Here is a 24,483-nt window from a genome sequence, read left to right as displayed (position 1 = left end):
GCACATGTTGGTATTTTTAAGTTAGTCATTAAAAATGTATATTCATATTTTGAACCGCTTTAAAAAATGTGGTGTACGTAACTTTAAAAAAATTATTGTAGCATTTCTAACATTATATAAATGAAGTTTCAAAAAAAAGAACTTATATAAATGATTAATTTTTTGAATATAAAACCAACAAAAAAATTTAAAAACAATAATGTCCATAGTTTCCCCGTGTTATGCTAAATATAGACCGGGAAAAATGGATTTAGACCCGAAAAATTCAATCGAAAATTCATGAAATCGAGATCCGAATCATCTAATCAGAAAATTAAATTAAACCGGTCCGAACCTGTACATGGTGTTGGACTGTTGGGTAAGACTTTGGGCTCCCAGCTTACAAAATCAAGTCCATAGCAGAGCAAACAGTACTGGGCCTTACGAATCCTGATTGGACGGGTAGTAAATTCCTGTCAAGTATAGGCCCAAGTGCAACCCTAACCCTAGAAATTGGGTTAAAGCCTATAAATACATTGCAATCAAGCAGCTACTTTTCATAATGCTCATGATAGCTTAACAGTGTTACCTTAGTTTTTTCAGTTTTTGATTTCAGGTATAATCATTATCTTTCGATTTCACTATTTCTATGATTTTGTCTTAATTATATTTCAATTGTGTTTTTTTTTGCTTCGAAGTTGAAAGGGGGGGTTATTCTCAGTGATGATGAAACTATGATGACGAGTCTGATAATCCATTCTAAATCATGACGACGAAACGAGGCATTTGTCTGAGAGAATTCCCCCTCCCTCAGACTCCTGATCCATGTTTTTTCTACGTTTGAACTCTCGACATCCCGTAAAGGTAGCGAGGGAGATACCGTTAGAGTTGTGTCTGATCCTTATTTTCTATATCTGTTTTTACCTTTTTACTGGTTGTGTTAATGTGTATAGTGGGCATAATGAGGATATAAAGACAATGTCTTCTGATTAATTGTATGATTGAAGATTAACCTCCTACTCATTCTGAATGCCCCTTTTGATTCTATTTATATTTAGGTAAATATTTATTTTGTGTCATTTTTTTAGTGTGATTAATGAGTTGTTATAGAAAACCAATTTGTAGAATAAGGTTTAAATCTTTATTTTTCAAGATTATTAATCAAGTTGTGGTATTGTTAAGATGAATGATGATATGATAAGAGTTGAGGGGGGTGAAATGTGGCAATGATGAGAAAATGAACTCACTCTATAATACAAATATCATTGAGGGGGTTAAATCACCCATGATTGTTTTCAAGCACTTTTGAGCCACTTTCTTCCTTCCCCTCCATCTCTTTGTGCTTCTTTGGTGCTAGTTTTGTACTCCCTCCGTCCCATATTATGTGTTCTGTTTTGATTGTTTATACTATTAAATTAGTCTAATTTATAAGATCAAATATAGTCAATGAGTGATCTTGTTGGATTCGTATTTATGAGTAGTTTAATATAATGAAGTTTTTATATTTAATACTAATACGAAATATTAACAATCAAAAGTGTGTATTGACAAACGTGTCCAACACAACTAGTAAACGTTTTTAGGGACGAATAGAGTAAGTATCTATCCATATATTTAATAAATGGAAAAGGAAATGTAATGAATAAACTTTTATCATTCTTTTTTCTTTCAATGATCATTACCAAGTTTAACTGATTGCCAATATTTATGATAGTACAATACCTACTGAACAGGGGCACTGAAGTAGTGACATTTGAACTGGGACGTGATACATGTTTATGAGTTACTTTCAAATAGAAATTTAGTTGAGAATTTTTTATGCAGCACCAAAAAATATGTTATATGGAAATTGGAGAATGGAAATGTTAAAAATTGGGAGCCGGTTTTTAATTTTCAGAGTAAATATATTGTGAAGACTATTATCTTTGAATTAATTTTTCGGAGGTTGTTGAATTAAAATTCCCAAATAATATAAAAATTATAGAACACACCAAAAAAGATATTAAGTGTTGGTTTCAAAAATCTTAAAATAAGTAATTTATGATTTAAAATCAATGTACAGAAGTCGAATATCAGACAAGATCGGTTACGGGACCTTGAAAGGATTAATCATTGAATCGTTGATTAATTCAAAGGATTAATCAGTCGATAAATTGGGAGCCATTAATATTAATATATATTATAAACAATTATACATCAAAAGAATTATGAAATGAAAATGAGAAAATAGCATCTACCAAATTCTAGTATTTATTATATATCTACCCGACTATAAATAAAGATTAAAATAAAATTTTACTTTCAAGTTCAACTATTAAAGATTTGGTTAGATTTTTCCTCAGATTTAATCCATTATACAGCATATACATGTAAAAAAGATCCATTATAGTACAATTTTTCACAGAGAACACATATAGAAGCTACCCTCTCACTCGTACATCAATCAATTTTAAGGTCTTGTTTTTTCCATTTTTCTCCGAAATCGTGAGGGGTAAAAGATAAGTTCTAAGGGATGACCCGATTTTATCGGGGTTGGCCCGTATTTTGACTCATTTTTACCCGGACCGGATTATACAATAAGATTGTTATCACCGAAGTTGAAGATATATCATTCGATTTATCAGCGAAGTTGACGATATATTACTCGATTTATGGGCGGACGATTGAATTCCAAGTGAATTATAAATGATAAGTTGATTAATATTTATAAATTATATAAGTATTTGGATAATTTTACTTGTAAGTTAGAATTTATTTTATTTAAATTAATTAAGTAAATAAATTTTAAATATAATTATCTTAATTCTTTTATGTTATTAAAAGATATATTCTAGAACTAAAGTTAATAAAAAAATGAAAAATCAAAATAAATTGAAAAAAAGTACGTAGTTACTAACATTTAACATATCTGTACTATTATATTAAAGATGAAACATTAAAAATTTGGTTGTTGGTACTTGGTCACTCAATCTAGAATCGTCAGATCAAATTCATGAGAAACGTTAGTATTAATTTTAAAAATTATTATTCAAGTGATATTAAATCGAATCCTGGAAGCAACATATTATTAAGATTATAATTTACAATGTATAATAATAAAAATGACTATGCATCGCACATGTCTTATAAGTTGTAAATTCAACGTATAAATTTAACTGACAAATACTCGTCGATAAATTATTGCGGGTTTATAAATCATAAGTTTGACTTATAAAATTTCCCAAACAGACCGAACTCTCTTGGGTCACAACATTTAAACATTCATATTTGAAATAATAGATATTTTATTAGAATTGGGACCCAATTATTTTTACGCACACGTATCAATCCCTTAATATTAGAGGTGGCAATTCGTTCGTTTCGTGTATTTTTGTGTCGTGTACTTTCGTGTTTCGGGTCATGAATGTCTAACTCAAACCCGAACCGTTAAGGATTCGTTTCGTTTCGTGTACCTTCATTTCTTGTTTCGTGTAATTTAACATTAATAATAAAAATAAAGATAAATAAAATATATATTTAAATATTAAGTTTTTACTAGCCGAGTCTTAAGTCAATAAGTCATAAAGACTCAAATGCAATCAAGTCTTATGAAATTTAAATTTGAATATATTTTTAATCTATTTTCTGTAAATATTATATGTAAAATATTATTGTAAGACATATGTATTCATATAATTTTGATAAACTTAATTAAATATTTATTTATTTCGTGTACTTTCGTTTCATGTCGTGTACCCATGTGTAAACCCAAACCCGACACTAAATTTATCCGTATACTTTCGTGTTCGTATACCAAAAATGTCAAGCCAAACCCGTTATTTTTTTGTCGTGTTATAGTGTCGTGTAAGAAATTGTCGGCTCTACTTAATATATTGGATAATTATAACACATTTTTATTGCATACTCATGAGTCATGTCCATCTCAAACATGACAAAATACCGAGTTTTAATTTGTATGAGCAACTCGAAACATCTCTATATTCCTTATTTTTAGTCATTTTTTGACAAAATTAATATAAAATTTAACTCCAACATGCATATTTACGATGTTAGGTCCTTAATACAGCTGTAGAGGGGGTAAATACAGTTTGTGCAGATAAATCGAATTAAACACTCACCAGGATAAATAGTTTTCTATTAATTGATAAAAACTGATTATAAACTAATCTCTCAAATGATGAACATATATTCTTGAGAGATGCTAGGTTACACAAAATATATATCAATACGCGACACTGAAAGCGCTAACCTAATATGTGCTTATATACTGCACATCTACACAATCAAAAAAGGAATCTTATTCTATTATAATAAGTAATCATAAAACATATCCTTAATTTGATTGCTACCAGAAGTAAAGTCATTCACCGACTTGAATTCTGCAAACCCTTTCCTTCTTTGATATCTCCTGATTTATAGCTGTAATGATTAAATACTGATATCATTTACTGATCAGCAAATGTTGATGACAAATGTCGATGGCGTCACCTTCTGCTAAAATCTGATATCAAATGCTGATTGTAAACTCTGATAATTTATAAACTGATATCATCAATTTCTTCTAACATAGTATATTCAACGCATTTCTCATTATTAAGGAGACCTTAATGTATGTAAAATTATTTAAATATAAATTTATATCATTTTACCTCCAAAATTTAGTCACCACTTCCCTCCTATTTCATAAATCACATCCTCTCCCTTTTTTATTGAGTGGTTGCCTGGATTCTTCATCATCTAATTGCATGATTTTTTAGGCTTAAATTGTTTACTCGATCAGCATTGTTTTGTATACAAAAACCATAGCAATGATAGTAGATAAAATCAGATAAATTACTGAAGTAAGAAAATTAAAAAGATGGCAGTATTCTGCTATCGCTATAGTAGTTTCATCTGGCCTAAAAATTAGCTTAATATTCAAATATGGAGTTAACTATATGAAATTGCATGTGAGGTTAAGGAAAAGAGAATAAGAAGAAACAAACATGAAACAACAGAAACTTTAAAGGAGGGCGGTTAGAGCAGACCCAAAAAATATGATTTAAAATTATATAATATTTATTTTTATTAAGATTCTCTCGGCAACTCTTAGAATTGCTCTAAGCACATATAAATCGAGTTCAATAATAAAACATACCCTTAATTTGATTGCTACTAGAAGTAAAGTCTTTCACCAACTTGAATTCTGCAAGATATCTCCTGATTTTTAGTTGTAGTGACTAAATACTGATATCATTTACTGATCAGCAAATGTTGATGACAAATGCCGATGACGTCACCTTCTGCTAAAGTCCGATATCAAATGCTGATTGTAAACTCTGATAATTTATAAGCTAATATTATCAATTTCTTCTAACATAGTATCTTCAAAGCATTTCTCATTATTAAGGAGACCTTAATGTATGTAAAATTATTTAAATATAAATTTATATCATTTTACCTCCAAAATTTAGTCACCACTTCCCTCATATTTCATAAAAATCATATTCCCTCCCTTTTTACTGAGTGGTTGCTTTTATTCTTCATCATCTAATTGCATGATTTTTTAGGCTTAAATTGTTTACTCAATCAGCATTGTTTTGTATACAAAAACCATAACAATGATAGTAGATACAATCTGATAAATTACTGAAGTAAGACAATTAAAAAGATGGCAGTATTCTGCTATCGCTATAGTTTCCTCTGGCCTAAAAATTAGGTAAATATTCAAATATGGAGTTAACTATATGAAATTGCATGTGATGTTAAGAAACAAGAATAAGAAAAACAAACATGATATAACGGAAACTGTAAAGGAGGGCGGTTAGAGCAGACCCTAAAAATATGATTTAAAATTATATATAATTTATTTTTATTAAGATTCTCTTGACAACTCTTAGAATTGCTCTAAGCAAATATAAATCGAGTTCACTAATAAATTGAATCATTTACGTATTTCTCCACCTATCTTATTTTGAACTACATACGAACAGCTAACAATCATAGATAATCAAATTGAAGTCGAAAATAGTTAAAATTAGATAATACATATATGAAATGCGACAATGCAACAAAACCCCAATTAACAAGGATACATAATTGAATTAAAGGCGAAAAATAGTTAAAATCAGATAATATCAGACATAAAAAGCGTAATATAACAAAAAAGGTTAACTAAAAGTTGTTCGTTAGTTTAATTTAAAGTATCTTTTGTGACACCATTTGATTCATTTATGAATTTGGGTATCTAAATACATGACATAAAAAATAGATTAAACTGCAGTTAATTGTTGTAAAAAATGGGAAGCGAATTTAGTTATTGAAGATATCATCCAATAATTAATCGGATAATTGTAGATTCTGATAAACGGGAAGCGGACTTAGTCGTTAAAAGTACCGTCCAACAATTAATCGGATAATAGTAAATTAATCAGGTCACTTGTCGGAACTAATTTAATATTATATATACACACATTATTTTTATGTAATTATTTTATTATTTTAATTAAACATATACAATTATTATATATATTTATACATATTAATTTAAAATATATAACATTATTAAAGTAAATGTTTTTAAAAGACATAACTTAAAATTGAAGTCAATTTTAGCTGAAAAATTAAGATAGTTAATCATTTAAATAATAATTATGTATACAAGTTTTTTTAAAAAATATACTCTTTGAATTTTTTTAGCAATACGGCTGATTTTTGACCCATTAAACTAGTTTTGACCAATTTTTAACCTGATTTTCATCTATTCACCTCATTGGCCCACCCAACAACAATTAAAGACTAATTTGTTACCCCTACTCTTGAATAATGGGTGGACCAAGCACCTTAACTAAATGACACTGTTGGAGATTATTTTTAGTGCTAATAATACTTCATGCATAAAATTGAGTACAATTTTTTTTACAAAATCACATATCTTAGATTATGATTGGAACGAGCCCGTGCATTCAGATAAATAACACCAATTAAAACATCCGCACCTGGCATAAAAATGAAGATTGACAAATGGCAAAAAAAGAAAGCATGCACATGAGGTTTGAACAGCCAATGAAAAGAGATAACCACCTTATCCTGATCCCCTTATCCAAGCAATCCAAACCAATGCCAGCAGATACTCTTTCACTACCACACAAACCTAAACTCACATACTTGTAATACTACAAGTCCAGAACAAGATAGTGTTTATGCAACTGAATACAATGGCAGCCTCACTACAAGCAGCTGCAACGTTTATGCAACCCACCAAACTGGGTCGACCTGGATTACAGCTCAAGCCTTCTTCTCAATGCCTTTCCAAAGCCTTTGGTGTAGATGCCTCTGCTTCCAGGCTCACCTGCTCTTTGCACTCTGATCTCAAACAATTTGCTGACAAGTGTGCTGATGCTGCCAAGATTGCTGGCTTTGCTTTGGCTACTTCTGCCCTTGTTGTATCAGTAAGTGGTTTTTGATTTTGAAGTATGATTATTTTCTTGATCATAAAATATAGCACCTTGGCTAGGTTACAGTTTCTTTCATCAGTGTTGTTTACATTGTTTCAAGTTTAGATTATTGTGCACTTCATTTATTTTAGTTCTCAACAGGTTATGATTGTCTAGTCTGTTACATAACCACACAAATTCAAAAAGTTAATACGCAGCTAGGAACTACAAATTGCAGGGACTATAAGTTGTCTGTTAAAAACCTTAAGCTTAAGGTGATAGTAATAAGTAAAAACTACCAAGTGGATCACATACTATGAACTATGAAGTAATAACACCCTCCTCAGACTCCCGAAACCCGAGCTCTACCGTCTTAGGCTCTGTTTGAGAGTCTTGTTAAAAACTGCTGTGCTGTGAGAAAAAGTGTCGTCATGTAAATTAGATGACCGTTTGGTAATTTTTTTTAATTTATGCATATTTTGAGATATAATACATAAAAATAATATTTTTGAGAAGGTTTGATGGTGAAACTGATAGCTACTTTCTGCAAAAGTTGTAAACCTTAAAGTGATATTTGAAGCTGATAAAATTGATCATTTAGTGTTAATATTATCGTAGGGAATTATGAATATGTATGAGCAACTTATTGTTTTCCTACAAAGTAAAATCCTTTTTGGAGAGGAAGAGTGGTATAACAATTTCAGGTGTCATAATGCTTCAGGATTAACCATTAGTTCCTCAGATAAATAACTAGCATTCTTCATTCAGGAATATTTATTTCAATTTATAATCCAGTGCAACTCTGTAAGATCTACAGAGAATGATTTATCGTCACTTTAAGCTGTACTGTCATGTTTGCATGATCAAATGAAATGAACATTATTAACAAAAACAAAATACTTTGCTCTGGGATATCACAGGGTGCAAGTGCTGAAGGTGTTCCCAAGAGACTAACTTATGATGAAATTCAAAGCAAGACATACATGGAAGTGAAGGGAACTGGAACTGCCAACCAATGCCCGACAATTGAAGGTGGAACTGAATCCTTTGCCGTGAAGCCTGGAAAGTACAATGCCAAGAAGTTCTGCTTAGAACCAACATCATTCACTGTTAAGGCTGAGAGTGTGGGCAAAAATGCCCCACCAGAGTTTCAAAAGACCAAGCTCATGACTCGGTTAACCTATACTCTAGACGAGATTGAGGGACCGTTTGAAGTATCATCAGATGGCACCATCAAATTTGAGGAGAAAGATGGCATTGATTATGCTGCTGTTACAGTTCAGCTTCCAGGAGGGGAGCGTGTGCCGTTCCTGTTTACTATCAAGCAACTTGTAGCATCTGGCAAACCGGATGGCTTTTCGGGAGAGTTTCTTGTGCCATCTTACAGAGGTTCCTCCTTCCTTGACCCAAAGGGCAGAGGTGGTTCCACAGGTTATGACAATGCAGTCGCATTGCCAGCTGGAGGGAGAGGAGACGAGGAGGAGTTGGCTAAGGAAAATACTAAGAACACAGCTTCTTCAACAGGGAAAATTACCTTCACTGTGACCGGTACAAAGCCTGATACCGGAGAGCTGATTGGAGTATTTGAAAGCCTTCAGCCATCTGATACTGATTTGGGAGCCAAGGTTCCAAAGGATGTGAAAATTCAAGGGGTCTGGTATGCACAACTTGAATGATAGGACCTTTCGAGAATCAGTATATCTTGTTTTCTTGGTTCAGGTTTTGTTATGAAGTGAAAAATGTCTTTAACTATGAACATTGATTGATATGATCCTATGAGCTTTCAGAGTACTGTCTTGCTTGTATATATGTTGTTATGTAATTTTAATATAATGCAACATGCAAGGATTCACAAGCCTGAGATTAAATTTCAATGGTGTCAAATTATCAACACTCTTGGTGGAGCTCTGTTTGACAAGTAGACTACACATGAGACGGTTCTCACATTGATCTTATTCGAAATCGGTAAAAATAAATGAATATGAATTTAGATCGTTCCATAGACTTGGTGAATGCAATGTATTTAAAAATGCTCAGCACTCGGCAGATACGAATTTATGCACCAATATCTTTTTTTCTCCTGGTTCCGTTCGATGCCATTAAATATGTTTTATAGATGCCTGCATACCAGGGTATTGTTTTGTTTAACAGGAGTATCGACACTGCATTAGTTTAACTGGAGTTTCGAAAATCAGAATTATTAAGTTGAGTTATTAATTTATGAGTAATTTTTAAAAATCAAAAAAATTATTGATAATTTATCGAGAATTTATTAAATTGGATAAATATTTTAATTAATTTTTGAGTAATTTAAATAATAATTTTTAAAAAATCGACCAATTTTTATAATCCGGTCTGGCCGAAAAAGTGAAAAGAAAAGCAAAGTAAAAAAGAATATTGCTTCCCTTCTCTCATAGTGGACTGACAGCTTTGCCTTTGCACCAAAAAGAAAGAAAATAGAGGGCTGAAAGCTCACATTATCAATCATAATAAAAACTTGCAAAATCATATTTTTATACACGCTGTTTCTCAACCCTTTATCAACAAATAATTCCTATACTTGAAGAATTTTAAACTTTAAACAGATATTATATTTTTCTCTCATCCAAACTTATTACGCTATTTTTGCAATTTATTTAGCAAATTAGTTGAAATTAGAGTACTAAATTTTTTGATGATTATTTTGTTAATAATATCATTTTTACTAAATCTAAACCATACTATAATAACCGGAATACGGTGTAATTTGGTAGGATTTTTTTTGGTTGGTTTGAAAAATACATTGAAGTCGGATTTAAAAAAAATATATCGTTTGACAGGGAAAAATTAAATTAAAAACGAAAGGAATCAGCTGAAACCTTGTGTGGGAGTGTGCGGATTAGTCGGGTGTGGTGCTTTTAGGAGGACCATTTATGACCGTCAAGTAATCAAGTAATCATAAGTAATCATTGATAGATTGAAATACTAAAAAAATATACAAAGGTTCGAATCCCGCCAACAACAAATATTTATATTATTATTTATAAATATACTAATAACATAATGATCCAATAATAAATTTATATAATTTTAAATAATATAAAAATATTAATAAAAATCGCACAGGTTATAAAGTTAATAGTGTTAATAAATGTTGCTAGACTACTCCATCTCCGTGATAACTCATTTCAGTAAAGAAAAAGCATGGTTAAAGGAAATTTATGATAGAGTTAAAAAATAAACACGAATTTTTTAAAAATAAAATAAATGCCGAGTGCCAAAAATATCGGGACTAAAAAAAGAACCATTTGAGGGCAACTTGATGGTGTGGACAGTGACCCACCTAAACTTCTTGACGTGTTATACATGGCTGGACCCGGTTTCGTCGGCTGAATTATGACATGGAACCTGCTTTATGAATAAACAAATATCAAAAAATGCATTAAAATATAGAGTAAAGTTCTTTATTATATTTATTACTATATTTCAAAGTATTCTAAATAAAAAATAAAAACAAAGACATTCCTCATCAACAATGCATATAGTTAATCTCGATAAATAAATAGTCGATAATTGAATAATCTCGTTAAATAAATATTCTTTTCGGTCCCAATATAATAAAGAGAGTGTATTTTTTGCCTCGATAAATGAATAATATCGATTAATGAATAAAATATTTCAGTGTCAACGGTATTCATTTATCGAGGTTTAACTATATTTTTCGATAAAGAACACGGGATACGTATCCCCCAAATATATTTTTTTACATCTTTTCACTCTTAAGAGTTTTGAAAAAATATAAAAATACTCCCCCCGAAATTAAAAAATAAGAGGGTGTCTTTCATAATTTATTCAGGGACCTCGTAAATAATTTTTTCTAGATTCGTCCCTGATTGAAAGCAATATTGTAATGTACGATAATTGAAATTAATGGATAAAGAATATTGAAGTCATTAATTGAAAGTCGGTTATTAACCGAAATGATAAATCGAAATACTAATCGCATAAATTTTAAAAAAATAGAATATTAATTAATTAGTTAAGCTTAATATATTTATCGAAGAAAAATATTCAAGACTGACCGGTTTCCGAAATCGAATCGTTAAAGTATCTTGTAATGATTAATCAAGTAATTATTCAATAAAGTCCATAATTTTTAGAACTGGGATCTATAGTAATATAATTTTTATACTTTTTAAATATAAATAGGAAAAAAAGAAAAGAAAAGGGAATCCTTTATTTCTTTTCTTTTTTCTGTGATGTTCAAGAAGACAAAGAAAGAGTCGAAAAGTCTCTAAACTTCATTCATCTTCCAAACCACCATCTATATTGTCTGCCGTAACCACCAGCTTTCATCTAAAGATAAACATGGCATGCCTGCATATTCACAAACAGAACAAGAATTCTAAATTGTTATGACAAAAGTTTCAGAAAAATGGCAGAAGAAGAATATCCAGGGGCTCTGGGAACAAGTGCCAGCTTAGCTTTGAGACTTGGCCAAGCTCTGTTTTCCATCACTTCTCTTCTCTTCATGTGTTTTCACGTCCAATTCTACAGTTATACTTCTTTCTGGTTAGTCACCTCCTTCCCCCTCCCTTTATATTGTTAAAGATTTTCGGGTCTTCCTCTACCACCTTAAGGTCTGTTTTAGACGGACTACGGACTGGTTACTTAAGATGGTATCACAGAACTCGGTTTAGGGAGCACCCCATTTATTTAATTTAAATATTTGTTGTTGGTATTGATATTGGTATTGTTTGTATTTGTCCGATGTTGTCAATCGTAGCGAGAAAAATATCGTACGATTGAGGGGGAGTGTTAAAGTATCGTCCAATTCTATAGTTATACTTCTTTCTGGTTAGTCACCTCCCTCCCCCCTCCCTTTATATATTAGTTAATACGTCCATGTGCTCGGATGGAACAATTTTAGCGTGAGAACAGTGACAACAATTGTTTTTATCTGGCGGGTAGCCATAAATATATGATGCATGTGTACACACTTACTTTTATTTTTTTCCTTGATTTGTCATAGTGTTTTCTTGATTTGTTTGTTAATTCTATATTTGTCCAAGGTTTTAGTTTTTGGTCCTTTTCCATGTTTTGCTTGCTCTATTAGTCCATTGATTAACTTGCTTAATTTCATGTATTTCCTAACAAATTTAAAAACACAGAGAATTTCAGAAAACTATTCTTAAATGGAATTTTCCTGGAAAGTGTTAAAGCTTCAAACTTTATGTTTTATAAATTACAACTCAATTTTATTAGTGGAGTATGCACAAGTCAAATTTACACTGTGCGATTTTAATTCCAATTCCCGAGCTACTATTGTTTTTGTTTTTGTTCTTGTTCGGTGGAGATAAAAGGATGTAGACAACTCATAATTGCAGAAAAAAAGCAGGACATTTTTTTTCAATTTTTTTTAATCGTAGGGAACCCGCTGCCGCTACCATTCAGGTGTGCATTGGGTAAATCTATTGTTTAGTTTTTATGTAATTAAGGGAGGGATATTAATTTCAAGCGAAAGCTTAATTATTGGACTAGAATTTTACAGACAAATTGCAGAGCCAGAAAAACTAATTCGTGTAATATGAGTTGTAGTCTAGTAGACATTATATCCTATCTTGGTTATCTGTCAACTTCATAGAATTAGATTAAGTTTATAAGGCTTGTGTCAACTGCTTGAAGCTGGATTATAAACTGCAATTTGTATGGTTTAAGATGGTCAAATATCGGTAGTTAGAATGCTTAAGTTTGTCGATATAACACATTGGTATGTAGGCTCTCAGATTGCCTTTCATATAATTAAAATTAAATAATAACACATGCAATTATAATATACAGGCATATCTTAAGTATCTTGTTCTGATTTCAGTTAGGCACAGAGACTCCTCTGACAGGACTTATTTCAGAGTTTAGACGTAGTTCTGATCTATATCTGTCGGGAAAATTTGATCTTTCCTCCATTTCATGAAAGGGTTCTCCTTTGTGTTTAAATTAATCAGTGATGGCTAGAAGTTTCCAATAGGTTTTCTTGGTAATTGGGTAAAAAATGTATAGTTATGATCTCCCTCAAGATTGCCTCAAGTGAATATGCAATTATATTAGTAACAGAAAAACTAAAAAAAAAAGAAATAGAGGAAAGTGGTCTTGGAAAAAATATATGGATTGAAAAGTTAATCCCTGTAGTCTTGTGGGAAGAAGCCATGATGTACCTTGAGAAGTAAGGATTATAATGGTAGTGTTGCAGCTCATGGTTCTAACTACAAACGTACTTTGTTGAGTTCCTGAGCCTGCCAGATTTACATTGGTGATTGACTATGTTTTCTCAGAATTACTGAAAGTTACTAATATCTTAGTAAGAGGTAATATATCAATAAAAAATTACGTTATTTCAACTTCCTTTGGAGAGAAATCTCTTCAGTTTTTTTGACTAAGATCTAGGAATATTGGAACTTGCAGACATTCTCAGTGTTAAATTAATGTCTGTAGCAAATCAAAGAACCTTAATTCGGGAATGGTTTGATATTTCAATACTAGAAAGTAGAACACACATGATATAGTTCCAAAATGTGTCCGAGGTCCTTGTGCTCTAAGCCTGCAGGAATTTTCATTGAAGAGAGCTGTATAATCTGTATGATTGTGAGCTTAATTCCAAAAATTGCACATCAGCTTGTGACTTTGTAAAACATATCCTTACTGATTGGCCAATGCTTACTTGCATCAAGATTTCTTGCACTTAAACCTAGGGGTCATGCACACAAATCAATAGTATAGAATTTTCAATTTCTATAATTAAACACCTGATACTATAATGCAGTTTTCTGGTAACAATAATGGGTTTGGTGATTCCGTGGAGCTTAACATTAGCAGTGGTTGATGCATTCTCCATCTTTGTGAAGCGGCCACCTCGTCAAGTTGCAATAATGTCAGTCGTAGCAGTAGGAGATTGGGTATGTACCTCAATAAATTCATATTTACATCTCTGCAACTCATTACATAAATTTCTCATGTACTAATAAACAATCACATTTACAGGTCCTTTCATTTCTATCACTGGCTGCAGCGTGCTCAGCAGCTAGCGTGACAGATATCTTGATCACATCCGGGCATTCTAATGTAAACCTTTGCGCTGGAAAGATATGCATGAGATACCAACTCTCCGCTGCCATGGCCTTCTTGTCGTGGTGCCTTTCTCTAGCTTCCTCCCTCTGTAATCTTTGGGTCCTCCCCTCTTTATGAAAAAAAATCATTCAGAAAGTCAATTATAGGTCACATAGAAGTACATCACTTAGCATTTAAATTTGAATGGTGCCTTCTTCAGAAGTAGGAAGTGTAATACAGTGTAAAAACAATTGCAGAAGGCATCTGCATTGCTGAATCTGCACACCAATCATATTAAAATTGTATAAATATGTTACCGGAGTTCTTGGTGGCTCCATTGAATAAAGAATTATGAGGTTAAGAGCTCTATTCCAAAGTAGCTTTCTGTATAGTTATTCTTTGAAAAGAACCTGTGGTTTTGAGGTATTGTTTATGAATTTATGTCGCTGTTCTGGAAAATTTTGAGGTTTGAAGAATGAAAGTAGTTCAGAATAAATAAATAATATTCGGCAACAATTCCTGGAGGATTGGTAAGTCGCATAATTCTGTCGACTATAATTGAGGTCGAAATTGTTGTAAAATACTGAGATGTAAACGAACAGAACTGCTGTTTATGAGCTATTCGATCTCGACTCGTAAATTTTTTAATTTGACTCGAAATAATTGAGCTGAGCTCGAGTTTTTAGAATTTTTAACTGAGCGGAGCTCGAGATTCAAATTACTCGGCTCGTAAGGTTCACGAGCATTATCGAGTCTCTATTATCTTTAATTTTTTTTATAAATATATTTTTATATAAATATTTAATAATTTAAATATTTTTTATTTATTATTGAATCGAACGCGAGCCGAACCGATAATATTTTGGGTTTTTATTAATATTCAGTGAAATTAATTCGAGTTTTCGAGCCGAACCCGAGCCTACCGAACTTTTTACGAGCCGAATTTCGAATTTAAAATTAAAGATTCGATCGAGTTCGAGCCAAACAAGACAGTGTTCGACACGGCTCGGCTTAATTACACCCATGATCTGAATTATCTGCTGGGGGCACGCACTATCACGATGATGCCTAGTGGCTCAGACATGTAGGGCAGTATGAGTTGTTTGCAGACAAGTTTGAACTCAACTCTTATTTATTCAAGTTGAACTCTGCACGAGTCAAGACTTCAATACACATTTTGAATTTGAATGCATTTGGCATTGTTTTACAAACCCAAAAATCAGCTTTCTTTTCAGGTAGAAAAACTTGGTAACTTCACACCTTTCAAATTTTTAGGTGCTGAGAACCATAGTATTAATTTGTTTATCTTATTTTTGAATTCATTCTTTTGTTTTTTCAAAGACAAAGAATATCTCCAGCAAATGTGCAAATAGAGTGTTATGATTGGGGTAGTGATTGTGTTTGCTTCGAGGATATTAAAAGTAGGGTCGTGTGGTCCGATGACTATAACCATCTATCCGCGGAAAATTTACGCGAATAGATTTAAGACGAGAAAATTGATGTGAATAGAAGGAGCCAGATCACTCCACGCACCCTTAAGTTTTTGGCTTTAGAATTTTCCACTTTAATAGTTTCTTTTAATTGATTTGATTTACACCCAATCAGAAAACAAATTTTGGTTAGGCACCTGTGTACTGAGTTCATTAAATTATATTTCAAAACTATACACAGTAAAAAATTATTCAACCTTTAATATTTTACACTCAACAATACTGTAAATTTAAGAACTTGATTAGTTGATTGATTCTGCCACAAAACAAATGAGCAGAGAACAACATGTTCAAATTTCTAGCCGTTATTTCCCGCCATAACAAACCCCTGTTCTCTGTTCCCGCCATTTCAAGAACCCAAAGCTTCAGCTCTCATGTTCATGAAACCCTAAATTGTCACCTCGAGAAATGCTCATCTATGAAGCACCTCAAACTTATTCAGGCCCAAATTATTAATAAATGGCCTCTCTAATCAAATTGTGACCCTCAGTAAACTCATTTCTTTCTGCGCCCTTCCGGAAAATGGCGATATCGGTTATGCACACCAACTGTTTGATAAAATGCCTGAACGAAATAGACATATGTATAATAGTTTGATCAGGGGTTATTCTAATAGTGATGATCCTAACTAAGGCTGTTTTAGTTTACCAACAAATGAATTATTTTGGAATTTCTCCGAATGAATTTACGTTGCCTTTTGTTATCAAGGCTTGTGGTGCTAAGTCTATGTATGTGGAAGGGGTTTTAGTTCATGGTCAGGTTCTGAAATTGGGTTTTGGGTCTCATGTTTGTGTGCAAAATGTGCTTATTAGTTTTTATTTTGGTTGTGGGATGAGTGGTTGTGCTGGTGAAGTGTTTCGTGAGATTAGCGATAGGACATTGGTTTCTTGGAACTCGATGATAGGTGGGTATTCTAAGATGGGTTGTTGCAAGGAAGCGTTTTTGTTGTTTGCGGATATGAGGGACTTTGGGGTGAAACCTGATGGATTTACATTTGTTAGTCTACTTTCTGTTTGTTCTAATAAATGTGATGTGGAATTAGGTAAGTTTGTGCATTCGTATATTGAGATTAACGGGGTTAAGACTGATATTTATGTGCGGAATTCTCTGGTGGATATGTATGCCAAATGTGGGTATCTGAATACAGCTCAAGCTCTATTTGATAGGATGGAGGACAGAAATGTGGTTTCTTGGACTACCATGGTGACTGCCTACGCTAAACAAGGACTGACACATTCGGCCAGGAGATACTTTGATCAGATGCCTTTGAAAAACGTTGTGACGTGGAATTCCATGATTTCTTGCTATATTCAAGAAGGTTGCTTCAGTGAAGCTTTGGAACTCTTTTTTAATATGTGTGGTTCAAACTACGTTCCCAATGAGACTACCCTAGTTAGTGTTATATCAGCATGTTGTCAACTTGGTGATCTGGAAATGGGAAAGAAAATCCATGATCACATCTGTAATAATAAGGGATTATCCGGTGTAACTTTATATAATGCACTTGTAGATATGTATGCAAAGTGTGGTTCTGTGGAAACAGCCTTCGCTATCTTTCTTGATATACCAGAGAAGAATGTAGTTTCGTGGAATGTTATGATTGGGGCCCTAGCACTACATGGGGATGGATCTAAAGCAATTGAACTCTTTGAACGGATGGAAGATGACAGTTTATTGCCTGATAAAATAACATTTACGGGATTGCTTTCTGCTTGTTGCCACTGTGGTTTTACTGATAAGGGAAGATATTACTTTGACAAAATGACGTCTGTATATAGAGTACCATGTGATATCGAGCATTATGCATGTATGATTGATTTACTCGGCCGAGGAGGGCATTTCCGAGAAGCAATAGAGTTGATAGGAAGAATGCCAATGAAGCCTGACATTGTAATTTGGGGAGCTCTGCTTGGTGGTTGCAGGATTCATGGCAATGTTGAGATGGCACGGCAAATTGTAAAACATGTACTGGAATTAGAGTCATACAGTGCAGGGCTTTATGTGCTCATCTCTAACATATATAGTGAAGCTCAAAGGTGGGAAGAATATGAAAAGGATTAGAAAATTAATGCAGCAGCATGGTATCACAAAAGACAGCGGAATCAGCTCTATCGAGTCTACTGAATTTATTCAGTGATTATGTTTCAGTTTGCTCTGGTTCAATAACGACACAAACTGCTGAAGCTTCAACTTAGTGGCCGAACCAGAGGGCCGGTGGCTCCCTTCTTTTTTCCCTACTTTCAGAAAAGAGCTACTAATGATAATGTGATAGAATATTTTTTCAATTCAATTCTGACACATTGGTAAAATGATAAGTTGCCCTACCCTCGGAAGGTTTTGCTTCATGTTAATGCTTGTTGTTTAGCACTTGGCAGATCCCATTCCTGCAAAAGTCTCCAGAATTTTTATGCAACCTTTTACTTTACTTATGGTCCTGGAAAACCAAGTTTAGTGCTAAGATCTGTTGAACTCTTGGACTACCATAAACCATGTAAATACCTCATAATCATACATTCAGTATCTTGGTAAGCATGTCTTATTGCAATGGGCCAAAATCAGCCCTCTAGTAATATTGGTGAACTATATCGGCCCGTTCATGTTTTGTGTATGATTTTAGGCAGCAGGCATCAAGTGCAGCATAATAATTACTCTCTCTCCGTCATGTTGATTTCTATACGTTTACTATTTGCACGCATTTCGAGACCTCTATAAAATATAGTTCCGTAATGTTTTTTTCAATTTTTTTTTTGAATAAAAGTTTAAACATGAAACTTTTATTAAGAATTTTTTTTTAAAAAAAATATTGTGGAATTATGTTTTAAATGAGCATTGAAAAGCGTGCCGAAAAGTAACGTATAGAATTCAATGAGACATTAGGAGTAACGTTTATATCATTGCAGAATGATTAGGTAATCCTGGTCCCAGAAACTTTTTGTCAGGGACTGTGTATGTAACAAACGGTATCTACATCGTTGGATGACAAATTTTCACCTCCTACTATATCAGGACAGTACGTACTAATTTTTTTTTAAAATCTACACCGCCCATTTTATCATCCAACGATTTAGAGGACCGTTTCTTACATATAACATAAAAACTGAATCCAAAGTGTCATAATTAAAATACGCGGCATTACGTATTTTGATTTACATTTCATTAAATTTACGTATTTTTGTTCATCCTTTTCATTATATTCGAATTATGTGATATTTTGATCGGATTAAATATCAAAATGATCACTCAACTGAAATCAATATATCAATTTCATCATTAAACTTACGGAGGTATCATTTGAATCAATAGAGTAATAATAAATATAAAACGGATACCTCAAAATAGGTGCTTGAGAATTAAAAATTATTTTTGTGGAGTTCTATATATTTTTCTTGAAATCCTATTACAACCAAATGAAAAGTTATGAATTACTAGTATTTTAGTTTTAGATGATGTAGTGAGATTTTTAAAATTTATCTACTAATTATTTTTATGTAAATAAAAAATATAACTATAAATTAAAAATATATACTAAGATCAATTTTTAAAAATATTCACTATATTATCAAACATACTAGAATTCATACTATTTTACATTTGGTTGTAATATGATTCACGAAAAATGTTTAGGACTCCATGAAAATAATTTTTAATTCTCGAGTTAATATTTTGAGGTATCCGTTTGATATTTATTATCATTTAATTTAGTGATTCAAATGATACTATTTTAAGTGTGATGATGAAACTGATATATGATATTTAGTTGAGCGAACATTTTGATATTTAACCCTATTTTGATCCACATTTCACCGAAATTGCATTTATTTTATCATCTTCACAAGCACATTTTATTCTTTAAGCCAAGATTACTGAAGTGCATTCAAGAATGATTCGACAAACCCTAAATCATATACTACAAATTACACATGGGAAAACATGGATTAGACAAAAGGGGATGAATGGGGGGCAACAATTGGCCTAGCCATTGGCTCAGATCTAATTTCCTGGAGTAGTCATGATCAATATATATCAACTTGCAACAACTAATGTTAAAAACCCCATGATGATGAACAAAGAAGAAGATAAAGATTCTCCTGGTTGGTGATAACAACTGAACTCACATGTTTTACATGCAACTTGTGTAATCCAACATTAACGGAAGGAACAATAATAAAATTAATCGACAGAATCAGAATGTTAAATGTACATCAGTACATTGCATCCACCCGTCTTACTACTGTTATATTATCATCATATTATATTATATAGTACATCGATAGATCTATTGTATTGCCAGGAAGGTCGACCGGCATGATGCATGCTGAATATTTAAGAGAACCAATTAGTTTATAAACATTTGCTGTATAATTTAAGTTTGATAAGATTCTGTGAGTGCAGGAACTTAGCACAAAAGTCAAGGGAACTGAGGTTTGTGTTATTTTGCCGGTTGGTCGCCCTACTGCTTACCATGCCGTGGACTTAAAGTCTCCTGACTTATTCAACGGGTTAAATATCAAAGTGGCATTCAACTGAATGCCGTATATCAGTTTAATTATCAAAGTTAACGGGGTTTTATTTGAATCACTAAAGTTATAATAAATATCATACATATACCTCAAAATATGTGTTCGAGAATTAAAATTTATTTTATGGAGTTCTATATATTTTTCTCGAATCCTATAACAACCAAATGAAAATGTATGAATTCTAGTATTTTCTATAATATAATAAGATTTTTTAAAATTTATCTACTAATTATTTTTAATTTTGTAGTCATTTACTTTATTTAAATAAAAATAATTAGTAGATAAATTTTAAAAATCTCAAAAAATCATCTAAAATACTATGAATTCATAAATTTTTATTTGGTTGTAATAAGATTTAAAAAAAATGTTTAGAACTCCATAAAATAAATTTTAATTCTCGAGCACATATTTTGAGGTATCTGTTTGATATTTATTATTACTTTAGTGATCCAAATGATACCCCGTTAAGTTTGATGATTAAACTGATATATGATCTTGAGTTGAGTGACCACTTTGATATTTAACCCCTTATTCAACACAGTAATTTGTTTAGGAAAATGATACAAAATTAGTTCCCAAGATAGTGCCACGTGTTAAATGTTTATTAACTAATGTGTTAAATGTTTATTAACTAAATATAGATGTACCCCTGCAATCCATCATAATAGTATCAATTAAATTATTTCATCTTACCACCTCACCGTGTCATGTCATTTTATAATAATTTTTTGTAACTATTTTTGTGTCTCTTACATTACTCATTTATTTATGAGTAAATTACAGAACACGTATTTTCAAAATATTGGCCGAATTTTCAAATTCACAGAACGGTGGTTGAAGTTACCTTTCGCCTTTCAAAAACATGACAACGTCAAATTTGCACTAACACCGTTAATTTATCAGGGATAATTTGGGTAATTCACTAATATTCATCAATTAATTAATTAATTAATTATCTGAAAATTTTCAAACCAATCCACATATTATTTATAATCTATTTAAAAAAGATTGGTTGGAAATTGCTCGACAAAAACAAGCTGCCGGATATTTGGTTTTCCAGATTCCTGCAGGCTAACCCGAAATTCAGTCAAATTTTCCGGCAGCCTCGTACGAGGCCAAAACAGCTCGGTTCTCTTGGTTTTTCAGCTCATTTTCACTCCAAATCACATCACCAGTACTCTGATTAACATCAAACAACAACAACAACCATGTGATTTCTCTTGTCAAAATCGAAAGAGGATCATGTCAAAACTCATCAATCATTAAAATTTACCAAACTCTCGCCAGCATCATCCATCTATCTCCTCCATCCCCGATCATTAAAACTCACCAAACTTTCTCCCCAATTCAAAAATAATGAAAACCCCTTTCTCTTCCCCTATCTCCTTCTCCGTCTCCATCACCTACCACCACCGTCGTTGCCATCCAGTGTATGTATAGTTTGTATGTATTGTTGTTGTTGTTCTTTAGGATTTAGTCATGTATGCACTTAATATGTTTGAATTTCTCGAAAAAGATCATTGGTCGGGGGTCGTTGACGATTTTTAGGGTTTTGACTTCGGCGAGAGATGGAGAGGGAAGGAGCGCGGCGGCTACTAGGAGGAGAAAGAGATAGATCAGGGATGAAATTCTAAATAAGGTTTGAGTGGGGGATTTGAGGGGGATGAAGTTGGGGACACAGGGACTGGAGATATATTGTATTCTTTTATTATTTATTTTTCTTAAACACGGATGTAATTTTACCTTTATACCCCTGTGATTTACATTTTTTAATTGAGTTAACGGTGCAAAATTAACGGTCTTGACGGTAGGCACATTTTTAAAATGCAAAAATGAAATTCAACCACCATTTTGTGAATTTGAAAATCCGGACTAATATTTTGAAAATGAGTGTAAACGTTAGCCACACCCCTGCAATTTACTCTTTATTTATTTATTACTCTTTCCATCCCGTAATTATTGACGATTTTTGCAACTTAAATTGATCAAATTTTGACCACAAATAATATATATAATATTGTTATTCATAATTATAAAAATTGTACCCGTTAAAAAGTATCTATAACATCATTTATAATAATGTATTATTAAAAAATTAAAATTATAAAATTATATGTAATTCGAGTCAAAGTTTAGCCAATTTAAACACAAAAAGTCAAATAAACCACTGAAAATGGAGGACTAATTAACTCAACATCTTCTATATAAATTTAAATATTACACGTTTCTTCGTATTTTACAAGATCAAATATTGAATTTGTCAAATTAGTACTCCATGTACTCTTGAAATATTGTAATGGATTTCTATTAAGAATTAGTTCTTAGATATTTTTCCCTGTTGTAATTGGTCAAATTTTCACATTTTATTCAATTAAACTAAATAACTAAAAGCTATAATAAATATATTACTTAATAATTGCCACTTAAATTATCATATTAACTGGACAATAATTTTGTGACAAGACATAATAAGAAATATGTGGTTAAAATGAATGGAACGAAGAGGGAATATTTTTTTCCCCAAATTTATTTCAAATGAGTTCATGTTTACATTTAAGAAATTGTTTAATATCCTTAATGATTTCTTTGTCTCGTTTTTCTTATACATAAATCAAAATTTACCTTTATTCAAAAGTCAAATAAATTGATAATTGCTTTAATATAGAAATGGGGCATCAATTTATTTTTATTTTTTTAACATTTTGGATAAGTAAAAATAGAAACAGGGGACAAGAAAACAAATAACCAATTCAAGGAGAAAAAAAAAGTTAAAATTTAAATTTATAAAGTTCAAAATTGTCCCCTCAGAAAAGAAATATTGATGACGTATTCACTATATATATATATATATATATATTATTTAATGAATTTATATTTTTTTTCTGAATACAATAAGGACCTCGTTTGTTTCGTTTTAACTCAGTTGTGTAACTTGGAGTTCCTTACATTATAAAATAATTACACTGTTTAATTTAATGTATTTTAAATTGGACGTAGTTCCAACAAAATAGAAGTTACATAGCTAACAAGTACAAAATTATTTAATACTTACCAAGATTAACAACATTATATGTTTTCTCTCCCTTTGTGAGAGTTTTGGATTTCTCTTCAAACTGTTAACCAGTCTGTGAGAGTTTAACAATGGCACGATTTCAAAACTTGGAAGAGCATTTGGCATATCTCAATATCGAGGAGGAAGAGACTGGAGATTTTATTTTTGGTGATGAGGTGGAAGAACAGGTGAATAGATATGAGCTATGTTTGGTGGGAAGATTCTTAACGGAGAAGAATATAAACACAAGGGCCATGACAACCAAATTAGCGGACATGTGGAAACCGATGATGGGAGTCAATATCAAGGAGATTGATCCTGGTATTTTTCTTTTTCAATTTTATCATAAAGAGGATCTATGCTGGGTGTACAAGGGGGGCCGTGGTCTTTCGACAATGCAATGCTTGCTATTAGCAAAATACCTCAGGGGGAGGAGCCACTCAATGTCCCATTATGGAGCCTAGAAATATGGATTCAAATTCATGATCTGCCTAAGGGATTTATGTCTGAGGCAGTGGGGAGGCAGTTAGGAGATTTCTTTGGTGAATTTATGGAGTACGATATGAAGAATAACTCGAGCATATGGGTGGAGTTTATGAGAATCAAAGTCAAGCTGGATGTACGTAAACCACTGAAAAGAAAGAAGAGAATATTGAGGAATAATGGTACGGATTTTACTGTAACTTGTAAGTACGAACGTCTTGGGGACTTTTGCTTTGCTTATGGTTCAGTGATGCATACGGAAAGATTTTGTCAGAAGAATATAGATAATAGAGGGGAGGATGTTCAGAAAGAATGGGGTGGATGGTTGAGGGCACCGTCGAGGAGGGCGGCGAATTAGAACCGGAGTAAGTGGTTGAGGAGCGATAATGATGCTGATTGGGAGGCTAGGATGGGGCGAAATTCTAACGACCCAACACCTACGGGGGAAAATTTCGGGAATAGTG

At 32.2% G+C, this 24,483-nt stretch overlaps 3 protein-coding genes, 1 long non-coding RNA gene, 2 other non-coding genes and 1 pseudogene across 6 annotated transcripts; all 7 read left to right on the top strand.

Annotated features, from left to right (window-relative positions):
• The first annotated feature begins 548 nt into the window (after positions 1–548).
• LOC141692823 (uncharacterized) lies at positions 549–1,002 on the top strand. Its single transcript, XR_012562924.1, has 2 exons — positions 549–595; positions 678–1,002. It is a non-coding gene; the product is annotated as an uncharacterized LOC141692823 (long non-coding RNA).
• On the top strand, positions 695–778 carry LOC141694493 (small nucleolar RNA SNOR75). Its single transcript, XR_012563796.1, has one exon. It is a non-coding gene; the product is annotated as a small nucleolar RNA SNOR75 (small nucleolar RNA).
• LOC141694464 (small nucleolar RNA Z105) lies at positions 933–1,008 on the top strand. Its single transcript, XR_012563769.1, has one exon. It is a non-coding gene; the product is annotated as a small nucleolar RNA Z105 (small nucleolar RNA).
• Positions 1,009–7,088: 6,080 nt separating this feature from the next.
• Positions 7,089–9,249, top strand: LOC141693946 (oxygen-evolving enhancer protein 1, chloroplastic-like). Its single transcript, XM_074499136.1, has 2 exons — positions 7,089–7,409; positions 8,315–9,249. Exons 1-2 carry the CDS (start codon positions 7,161–7,163, stop codon positions 9,068–9,070), a joined length of 1,005 nt encoding a protein of 334 aa, XP_074355237.1. The 5' UTR covers positions 7,089–7,160; the 3' UTR covers positions 9,071–9,249.
• A 2,362-nt stretch (positions 9,250–11,611) lies between these two features.
• Positions 11,612–14,843, top strand: LOC141693870 (CASP-like protein 5C3). The gene is made up of 3 exons (XM_074499060.1): positions 11,612–11,945; positions 14,191–14,323; positions 14,409–14,843. Exons 1-3 carry the CDS (start codon positions 11,809–11,811, stop codon positions 14,610–14,612), a joined length of 474 nt encoding a protein of 157 aa, XP_074355161.1. The 5' UTR covers positions 11,612–11,808; the 3' UTR covers positions 14,613–14,843.
• Positions 14,844–15,996: 1,153 nt separating this feature from the next.
• LOC141689383 (pentatricopeptide repeat-containing protein At2g22410, mitochondrial-like) lies at positions 15,997–18,646 on the top strand (annotated as a pseudogene).
• Positions 18,647–23,625: 4,979 nt separating this feature from the next.
• Positions 23,626–24,377, top strand: LOC141691867 (uncharacterized). Its single transcript, XM_074496619.1, has 2 exons — positions 23,626–23,857; positions 23,911–24,377. The coding sequence occupies exons 1-2, from the start codon at positions 23,626–23,628 to the stop codon at positions 24,375–24,377; spliced, it is 699 nt and encodes a 232-aa protein (XP_074352720.1).
• Positions 24,378–24,483: the final 106 nt, after the last annotated feature.

This window comes from Apium graveolens, chromosome 10, assembly GCF_009905375.1.
Source record: "Apium graveolens cultivar Ventura chromosome 10, ASM990537v1, whole genome shotgun sequence".
NCBI lineage: Eukaryota > Viridiplantae > Streptophyta > Magnoliopsida > Apiales > Apiaceae > Apium > Apium graveolens.
The sequence above is the reverse complement of the archived record's forward strand: the minus strand, read 5'-3'. Positions and strand labels throughout refer to the sequence as shown.